Genomic DNA, 10446 nt, shown 5'->3' on the forward strand with positions numbered 1-10446 from the left:
GCGGTCTTGTGGTTCAGTGGGAATGGATCTCACTCCAAGGACGGGTTTCAATGTCCTGCTGTAACGCTGGGCCGGTTCACCGGAGATGGCACCTCGCCCGGAGAGCCTTCACAAGGCGCCGCACCACTCGCTTCGTTAAAAAAAAAAAAAAAACAGCCGCTCATTCGGATGCAATCCTGGTTGCAAGCCCGTCGGGCCGACCAGCGGGGGACAACGTGACAACATCTTTTGTTAATCACGCTGCTAAAACAATCCCCTTGGAAACGCTCACTCCAGGTAATTAAGCGGGAGTTGTAAACATGTCGAGTGCAGTCACGTAGGAAGGGAAATCACGCTTTTTTGGGTTTTAACCTTATAAACCCGACGCTCCTTCTTTCCTGTCTCCCGAAAATGAGTTTTGTTCAAAACTGAAACTGTGCTATCTCCTCCTCCACATTTCCAATTTAATTCATTTTAATTGCTATAAGCACCGTAACCCTTGTGAGAAGAGACGTGTGGATTTACATTTTTTTTTTTAAAGATTGTTAAGTTTTAATAATTCTGTAAACTCCACAAAAAGACTAAGCGATCATAACGTTTCACAAAAAACATTCAAAAGTCCCCTTACGTGATTATTATTGCAGCTACACTCATACTGCAGTATTACTCTGTGGGATGATGGAAATAAAAGTAAAAAGACAATGTCTGCGGTCGCTCTGTGTATTCCACCGCTAACTCCGTTAACCGGTGACTTTCTAGGTGAAAGTCACCGGTTAACGGTGCTGAAAGTCAATTTTCAGGCCTGAAAGTCACCGGTTAACGGAGTTAGCGGTGGAACACACAAAGTGACCGCAAATTTCACAAGAAATGGTAAAAGGTTAAAAAGAAACTTTACCTTTGTTTACCATCTAGGTCAGTCACTACAAGCGGAGCGGCTTTGCAGTAAAAAATACGACGTCTGCGGTCGCTTTGTGTGTTCGCCCGCTAACTCCGTTAACCGGTGACTTTCAGACTTTCAGCCATGAAAGTCACCGGTTAACGGAGGTAGCGGTGAAACACACAAAGCGACCGCAGACTCCGTTAACCGGTGACTTTCAGACTTTCAGTCATGAAAGTCACCGGTTAACGGAGGTAGCGGTGAAACACACAAAGAGACCGCAGACGTCGCCTTTTACAGCAAAGCCGCCCGGCTTAAAAGGTTCCTAGTGCGCTAATTAACGAGGATGTCACACAACGTGAGCCACGTATGAAATGACACATTCTCTGAGGAGTAATTAGAAAGATGGTTCCTTTTCCAAAAATCATTGTGGTCTTTTTGTAGACGGGGGAAGGACGTATAATGATATCTCATTAAAGGCCAACATTGTGCTTCATCGGTGGATAAAAGATGTTCTGTTCTGTTCCACAGCCATTGACTCAAAAAAACTGACCAGTTATGAAACCGGGATCTGCGGGCTCGCCCAGAACAAATGAATAAAGCAAAAGCATTGCACACAAACTCATCTATTTCTCTGTTTTGTAATTCCACGAATAACACAGAGACGTGCTTTAGATCTCGAGCGGTAAATCCGTTCTCTCGGCGGCGTCTCGAGAGGACGAAAGGACCCGTGAACCCTTTTAGTTTTGTTCTGTTAACCATCTCCCGCATCATATTTGGATTATTTATACCCTGCTTTCCATGACAAAAAGCATCTGCCTTGCTCTCTCTCACACACACACACACACACACGCAAGCCCCGAAAAAACGCCACTCCAGTGCTCTCTGGTCTTTGTTTGAAATGCTAAACATCTTCTGCAGCTTTGCCTCTTCACAGGGCGGTTTGCCCCGCGCCTTTCATGAGCGCTTTGTCGCAAACGCCGCATCTGACTTTATCTCTCTCTCCTTCGCTGCCGCCGGTCAAACGTCTGCGATGTGCTCGGCTGCCGCGGGGAAGAAAAAAAAAAAAGGCCAAAGAAAATGTCGTTAGGGACGCTTTTTGAAACGCGTTGGTGGAGAGCTAGCGAGCGGTAATGGCTACATATTAAAAGAGTTGTCGTTGGAGGTGGTGTGCTCCATTATGGACTCTGTGAAATGATGCTTGTCGCTATAATAAACTCTGTAAATATCGCCCCGGTCCTGATGCTGAGTTTTAGTCCAGCCGAAGTTTTTCCTCACACATTTTGTTCCTTCTGAAACCTCCGAGAAACAAGGCGAGAGATCACGATGCACCGACAAGAAGGTCTTCATGCACCTTCACGGCTTGTGAGCACCTTCACGGCTTGTTTTGAAAGACGCGAAGTGGAAAGACAGGAAGCGGAAAGACAGGAAGATAAAAGAGAGGAAGAGGAAAGGCGGGAAGATAAAAGAGGAAGAAGACAGACGGGAAGCGGAAAGATAGAAAGCAAAATAAACAGGAAGAGAAGCAGAAAGACGGGAAGAAGAAAGACAGGAAGAGGAAAGACGGGTAGCAGGAAGACAGGAAGAGGAAAAACACGAAAAGGAAGCAGGAAGAGGAAAGACAGGTAGTGGAAAGTGGATAGAAGAGGAAAGACAGGAAGCGGAGAGACAGGAAGAGGGAAGACAAGAAATGGAAAGACAGGAAGCAGAAAGACGGGAAGAGTAAAGACAGGAAGAGTAAAGACAGGAAGCGGAAAGACAGGAAGAGGAAAGACAGGAAGAATAAAGACGGAAGAGGAAAGACAGGAAGAATAAAGACAAGAAGAGGAAAGACAGGAAGTGGGGCGTTGAGTGACGGTTCTGAGATGAAATTAAGCTTCTTTTTTTGTGGTGGCGGCACTTTTCAGAGAGCTTCTTTTCATCAACTGATGCTGATCCCTTCTTTTTTCTCTCTTCTATTTTTTTTGAGGGAGTGAAACAATAAAACCTTTTCATCGTGGGGAGGAGGACGAGGCAGAAATCCCATCATAATTACAGCTGCGCCACGCGGGAATAGTCTCGCGCTAAGCGCTCAGTCTTTACTCTGTAGGCCCCAATTACCGCCGAGCACATATCACATTTCCTTAATTCTCAAAACCAGGACTTTTTTCTTATTTTTTTCCTCCATTAATTCCATTACAAAAGAGGGAGCCGCTGTCTTTGTCGGTTCAATCGAGGAGAGGGAGGAGAACCGCACGGGTTTCGCATTACCGCTCGCGGCCGGCCAATTAGCCTTCGTGGTCGTTCGCGGGCCCCCCGGTTCAGCTTCAGCACATTTCGCAGGGATTTTGTCCCTCCCGAGAGACGACGGAGAGCAAGGACGGGACCCTTGTTTAACCGTATTTGATGAGTCTGCTCGCTTAGCGGAAGAAGAAAAAAAAAAAAAAGACCCGCGGCGCCAGGACAATACGGCGATTTATCACGCTCCGGATTACAGTTTCACTTTAGACACACAAAGGAGTGGACGGGGGTTTCAGGTTGCTTGCCTCGTAGAAGTTTGCCGGCGAAAGACGGAACGAGGAAAGACGGGAAGTGGAAGGACGAGAAGAGAAAAGACAGGAAGCGGAAAGATTCATCACGATTAATTCCGCTTAGTGTCTCTTTAGACCCACAAAGGAATGGACAAGGTTTTAGGTTTCTTGCTAATATCCTTGTAAAAGTTTTCTGGCGAAAGACAGAAAGAGGAAAGACGAGAAGAGGAAAGACAGGAAGCGGAAAGATTCATCACGCTTTGGATTACAGTTTCTCTTTTTAGACACACAAAGTAATGCACAAGGTTTCTTGCTAATATCCTTGTACAAGTTTCCTGGCGAACGACAGAAAGAGGAAAGACGGTAAGTCTGGAAGAGGAAAGATGGGAAGAGGACCTCTAATATCCTCGTAGAAGTTTCCCGGCGGTTAGATCCCCAGCTGAACTTTTATCCCGAGTGTAGCTGGAGCGTGAAATCCCCCCATTGACTCCGCTCAATGCAGATGTTTCCCCGGCTCCGACGGCTATTTCATTGTCAATGAAAAGCTGGTTTATGAAGTTCCAAACACGTCAGAGCGGGCTGACAATGTGCTGCGATGCCACGCTCACATCGGAGTGGAAACGGCGTGATCGCGTCGGCGTCACCTCAAACCCCAGAGCGCTGACATCCCTCGGCATTGTTCCCTGAGAGTTTATGTCGCGGCGCCGCTGATGTGCAATATTAAAAATGACAAGGGCCCCGTTGGTTCAATTTATGACCTATCAGCGCCGAGGCGTTCGCGAAAACACAAATCAGGGGCGCACATCGGCTCGCCGTCTGCACACACAGACGCACAACAACACCACCGGGAAGCAGAGAAAGAAAAGAAAGACGCGGCGGATCCGATTAATCTTTTCCCAGTGTTAATCAAGAGCCATAAAACTTTAACCAACATCTGCACGGCCCTTCGTAAACATCGCCACGGCAAATTTCTTTTCCTGTCACCGACGACAGGAGACAGATGACATCATTACAGTTCCTCCGACTCGCGGTAACCCGGTTTCCATTTGACTTTGAAGGCTGCGTTAGCCGCAAACGGGCCAGGGAGCAAACAAAGAGCCGCTATGTTTATATAATAAACCACAGTTTGTAACATGGAAGAAGCTGTGGGGAAAGCATGTTCTCTCCCTTCCTTCCTTGTACCTTTTCCTCCATAACTACCTTCCTTTTTGATTTGACATCATCCCATGTTTCACGACGATTGCATCGACGTGTTTATTAAGCACTGAATAGCATTTGCACCCTTCCCTTCTTACGCAGCCGCAGCTGAAGCTCGCCAGTAGCCACCAAAAGGTCGCCAACGCCTGAACAAGCGACGTCCCGGACGTGGAGAAGGCGATCAGACGTAAATACTGCAACGTACATCCTCACCAAGCGGGCCATCCGAATGATATCCTAAAAGTTATTGTGGGATTACCGTGAGATTTCCCTAGGAAAAGACAGCAGCGCATGTCAGTTTCCGCGGACTTAAGGTCCAATAAGATAATCGCAGTGGGGAAATTGCAGGATTACAGGCGCACGAGACTCACGGGAAAATACAATAAGCAATATAAAATAAACAGTAAAGCAGTAAATAATCTACAATAGCAGTATTATATATACACACATAACTAAAAATGTGTTTAAAATGTGTTTATATTGCACCAGTTGAAGTACTTCCAGTGATTGCAGTATCACGAAGTGTTTTTGTGGTCTACTGGTACACAAGTTGCTTGACAAACAACATCAACATGAACCGGAGCGCATTGCAGCTTTTTGTTGTTGTTGTTGTTGTTTATGTTGCTGTATGATTTCCCATCTCTATGCGTGCCCCCGTACAAGATAACGTGGATGGCATACAAACCAAAAAAAGTTGTGTGCTATCAATGGATTGCGGCGCATTATCTTTCATTGGCATTGCATTCGAATGTTTTTTCATTATTTCATAATTCTGTGCCAAATGTGTCGGTATTATGCATGCAGACAGCGCGCCGTTTGCTCGCCAGCGCAGTTACGAATGCGTTTAACCTTTTGCAGGTTCCCTTTCATAATAAATCGCGGCTTCTTTTTTTTTTTTTTTGGTCCTATTTTGCAGAGCGTGAACCTTTGTGTGAAAGCTGTGGCGCGACCCCGCTCGGTGTTAGAGGTCACACAGCTCTCACGGTTTAAAAAAAACAACCTTTTTCTACTTTGTCCGACCGATTTCCTCTCGCCACGCCTATAACGCTTAATCTAACTGTCTTTCCTCACTTCGACCTCTCTGTGTCGAACAAAACACTCTCTCTCTCTCTCTCTCTCGCTATCTCCCTCATCACCTCTCTTCTCCTTTCCGGCACCAGCCAAGGTCAGAGGTTTTTATTTTTAGTCGCCCAATAACAAAACAGCTTGTCCTGCCCGACATTGAGAGACACTCTGAGGCGTGAGCGTCCGTCCCCTGCGGCGTGTACGGCGCTACCCCCCCCCCCCCCCTCCCATCGTCACGCCACCGCCGCCACATGCAACACGGCAGTGACCTGGCACCCACGACTTTAACCGAGCCCGGCGAGGAGAACAATATTCCCACTGCAGCACTCCACACACACACACACACACACACATATACATATATATATATATATATATATATATATATATATATATATATATACACGAGCCGCTGATGGAGAGAGGCAGACGGCTACAAGAGCCGTGAATGAAAGTGACTTCAGAGGGGGGTTCACTCCAGGTGTAATGATTCATTATCCCCCGGTAATAATATCAAATAGAGATCATCGCAAAGAGCGCCGTTAGCTTGCGCGCAGACACCGCGCGAGGAGGAACATCGAGTCGTTTCCTCCGTGCTGCTTAATATCGAGTCGTTAAATCAATCAAACGGGCGGGGAGGTTGTGTGCCGCTCCTGCAAGAGGAGGAGGAGGAAGAGGAGGAGGGCACGCCGCTGATTAATGAGCTCAAAGCTCCTTCAGGTGGACGTTTGCTCGCCATCTCTCTCTCTCTCTCTTTTAACCAGCGCTTCCTAACAGGTGAGGTGGACTCTGATATGCTTTGACGTAAGTGCTCGTCGGATTGGTTGAACGGCATCTGACGTCGCCTTCCCTTCACGCCAGTGCCGCTTTCGCGCCCTATTTTACACGGCAGATAGCAAAGTAGGTGGGAAAGCGCCTTTATGGAAGCGCCTTGGCTTCGAGCAAATATACATCACGTTAAAAGTCGTCCTTGTAGTCACGTTTTCGCCCCAAAAATGTACTGCGAGATTTTCTAAAAATTGTACTTTATCCGGCGTTAGCGATGCAAATAGAGTTGAGGTCATGGAGATGAACAATGGAGGGAACTTGCACATACATAAATGGACGGATGGCTTTATGATGGCTTTCTCCGTCAGTCGGACTGCAAATCAGGCAAACTCGATCATTTTGAGCCGACGGCTCGAGTGGCTGCGAGATTATCTCAAACCAGTGTTTTTAAAAAAATATAATATACAGTCTTTACACGTGCTGTTGCATGCAGCAAAGTGCGAGCACGGCTTAAAAGCCTGTGCTCGAGCTTTACTGCTCTTTATTCTTTTCAGCAAAGCAAATGTTAGTTTTTTTTTCCCCAGTTGTACTTCTGCACACCTCAAATTGGTGTATATCAAACAGCACCGGCCAGTTCATTCCTGTGAAAAAAAATACAATAAAAAAAGCCTTTAGCAGTAATGGAAGTGGTGGAATTGTATGTCCAATGAAACATGGGATTCCCCCCCCCACCCCCTCCACACACACACACACAGAGGATTTCATCCATATTGCTCTTGTCTAGGGATTATTTGTCTCTGAGCCAGGAGCTGAGAAAATCCCTCGTATTCCACACAATCTGCTGCAACTCGGCCTCACTCCGACTGCAAAATAATACCTCCATCAGACAACATAGACAAAACGACAAATAGCCAGTTGTCTTAGGGCCTGGAGCCATGGCGCCCTTTAGGAAGAAGGAAGAGAAAAAACAAAACACTTTCCCTTCCCTCACAAATGAAAAGACTCGACAAATGAATGTCACAATATTCCCGAGACCGATTGGTTGGCCTCGACGGATCGTGGAGAGGAGCAGACGTGGGGGGTTTGGAAAAGCTCCCAGTTTGTGTTTGTTTCCTCGGACGGAGCCGGAAGTGTTTCTGAATATTCATGGTTGGTCTTCGGCGAGGAGAGCCGCTGTGGACTCAAAGCGAGATCGGCGCCCCTTCGCAGGTACAGCGCTAACAATTACCAGCTATCATATCCATAACAAAGGCTCAATTATGTGCACCGACAAAGCAGAAAGAGACCTGGTTTGCGCTCTTTTTCCTTTCTAGTGGGAGAGCGAAGGCGGGCGAGCTCGTACATCCACTTAAGCCTCATCCCAGATGTTAAGATAGAGAGGGGACACAAGAGTGAGCTGCTGAAAGATTAATAAACGCGGCTGAAAAGCAGGACAGAAAATGCTTTTAGAGGTACTCCCCCGCTCTCCTCCCCCCGTCAAATGGGGATGAAAAGGCATTGATTTTTCCCGTTGGAGCCGTCACTGTCATTTGGCGAGACGGCGCTCCGTAAGCGAAAGCGAGCTTTTCGCGCTAACGGCCGCGGCCCCTCCATGACCTGTGAAAGTGTGCCAGTTAAAGGAGGCGACGGGATATTTAGCGCCCAGGGAATCAAAAGCGTTTTTCTTTCTTCTTTTCTTTTTCGTCGTCCTCTTTGATTTCAGCTCCTCGTGACAGATTTCGGGGCGGACGGATCGAATCGATTGGTGGAGGGGAGGAAAAAGAAAAAGAAAAAGTGACACCTAAGTGATGGATCGATATTATAGGTGGCGCCTCCAGGAGAAGATTGTTCTGTTTTGCTTTTTTTCCTCCCATGACATTACCTCACCATCGACGAGGCATCACGCCCTCCATTACGCGGGTCGATAGAGATTTCACTCTTTTGCCGGCTTTTCAAAGTTGAAAGGATGTCGAGGGGGAAAAAAAAGGAGCGATCCAAGCGACATTATATGAAGAAGCGATCACGTGTCGCTCGTTGATTTATGGCGAGAAGACGGAGAGAGAGAGAGAAATAAAAAGCAGATGTAATCCAAAAAAAACAGGAGGGGAGATGGTTATGGACAGACACCGGCGGCGGAGATTTACAGCAGCCAGAGAGTGATATATAAAGTGTAAACAAGCGACAGATTGCTTGCCATCCACCCTCACAAACACACACACACACACACTCTCACACACACAAAGGGCTGCGTTCCAATCCCACGGAGCCGGCCCGCTGCCCCGGCCAGCCGGCGCCGGGTAATGGACGCCGCACTCGCTCAAATGTAGCGTGGTGGCGGCGGCGGCGGCGGTGGTCGTGTGGTGGCGGTCGCCAAAGCGGTGGCGCGCAGTTGGAACGTGGATGCCGGTGGAGCGAGCTCGGGAGGACAGAACAACAATCGCACAAAAGGCCGGAGGACGTTGTCGTCGTCGCAACGGCCGCGGAGACGGTCGAGGTGGCCGTCTTCCTGCGCAGCTAACGGAGCGTTTAGCAGCTAACGGAGCGGTTAGCAGCTAACAGAGCATTTAGCAGCTAACGAAACATTTAGCAGCTGACGGAGCGTTTAGCAGCTAACCGAGCCGTTAGCAGCTAACCGAGCCGTTAGCAGCTAACGGAGCCGGCGAGCGTCCGCGTGGATCGGCAGGTACCAAAAATAGAGCTTCCAAATGTGTGATTGTGTGATTTGCAGGTCGATAAACACGACTCAAAATACACGACAACGTTCACACTGCAGGTGTTGGACGTGTAAATAAGCCCGCTGCTCTTGTTTTTACACAAACCTGTGTAAAGTAACACAATGTCATTCATATATTTGCAGGTGCAAAGCGTGTGCACGCATCATTAAACTACATTTAGCTGACGCGACTTACATTTTTTCTCCTCTACTCTGTAGACGCAGCAACGGGGAACACTTAGGAGTCGAGCGTCTTGCTCAAGGACACAACCACAAGGTCTTAGCAGAGCTGGGGCTCGAACCACCGATCCTTCTGATTGAAAAGACGGGCATGCTAACCGCTGAGCCACAGTCGCCCGAAACAGATGCAGGACTTTCACGCAGGAGATCAGTGTGTAAAACCAAAACGCTGAAGTATTTGTCTTTATTCTGCTTCATAACCTACAGACAAACACACTTATTTGAACCACAAGTAGTTGTGTTGCCTGAACATATTGCCCATACATTCGTAAAACCCACAAAAAATTGAAATAACTTATTGATAGGTATCGTACGAAGTGCTGCGTGAGGACACGTTGAAATAATCGGACAAATTCACCAAAACAGCTTAAAAACTCTGAACCCGAGAGGCCGGAAATATTATTTATTGCGGGAAAAAACTCCAACGGCAGACGCCTAAACGCATTAAACGCAAGACTATTTTTTACATGAAATATCGGCATTACACATATCTGCTGTCTGCAAATATCCCAAAAACGCAAAGAAATAAAACGTCTATTAGTATCAGCCTTGAAAAAAACTGCCACGGTTAAACCTGCAGGGATTGGAAATGCACACATATAATCCAACCACACACACACACACACACACACACACACACACACACACACACACACACACACCTCCGGTCAGCCATGTCTCTTTATGGACACCTTCCTGTCCATAAACTCAGGCGATGGGATGGAGAAGGAGCAGAACGGCTACGGCGGTAAAACACTGCAGCTAATCTCTCGCTCACAGCTCAAATCCTCCGCCCGCTATTAAATGTCCTCGTTCAGTCTCCCGGCAGCATTTCTTTTTTTTTTTTATTAACTCTATTTGTTCACCGAGACCTTGAATCCTCTGCCACTTTGGCCGTGACAACGGGGGGGGAGAAAAGGCTGGAAAATAAAGGAGAAGCAGAAGAAGAAAAGAGGTAAATCGTGGCAATGTAATCACTGTAATCCTCCGAATAAAGAGTCCACGGTGAACAATAGGAGCGAGTGAGAAGACGAGGAGGAAGATCAGAGGGGGGGGGTGAGATGTTTCCCATGTACACATGTTAAACTGCACATCCGGCGTGTCAGACGCAGCGAGAG

The 10446-nt window shown here is 47.4% G+C and overlaps 2 protein-coding genes across 2 annotated transcripts in view; one reads left to right on the top strand and one right to left on the bottom strand.

The window, feature by feature from the left end:
• Positions 1 to 10446, bottom strand: part of LOC137790192 (calsyntenin-2-like) — a 217653-nt gene that overhangs the window by 191207 nt on the left and 16000 nt on the right. The window lies entirely within an intron of this gene.
• Positions 10013 to 10446, top strand: part of LOC137791050 (uncharacterized) — a 5206-nt gene continuing 4772 nt past the window's right edge. The window contains exon 1 of the mRNA XM_068585755.1: positions 10013 to 10076. Coding sequence (XP_068441856.1) covers positions 10013 to 10076 — 64 coding nt within the window. The remainder of the gene's footprint in view (positions 10077 to 10446) is intronic.

This window comes from Clinocottus analis, unplaced genomic scaffold, assembly GCF_023055335.1.
Source record: "Clinocottus analis isolate CAN_PGR_092001 unplaced genomic scaffold, fCliAna1.0.p SCAF_2, whole genome shotgun sequence".
NCBI lineage: Eukaryota > Metazoa > Chordata > Actinopteri > Perciformes > Cottidae > Clinocottus > Clinocottus analis.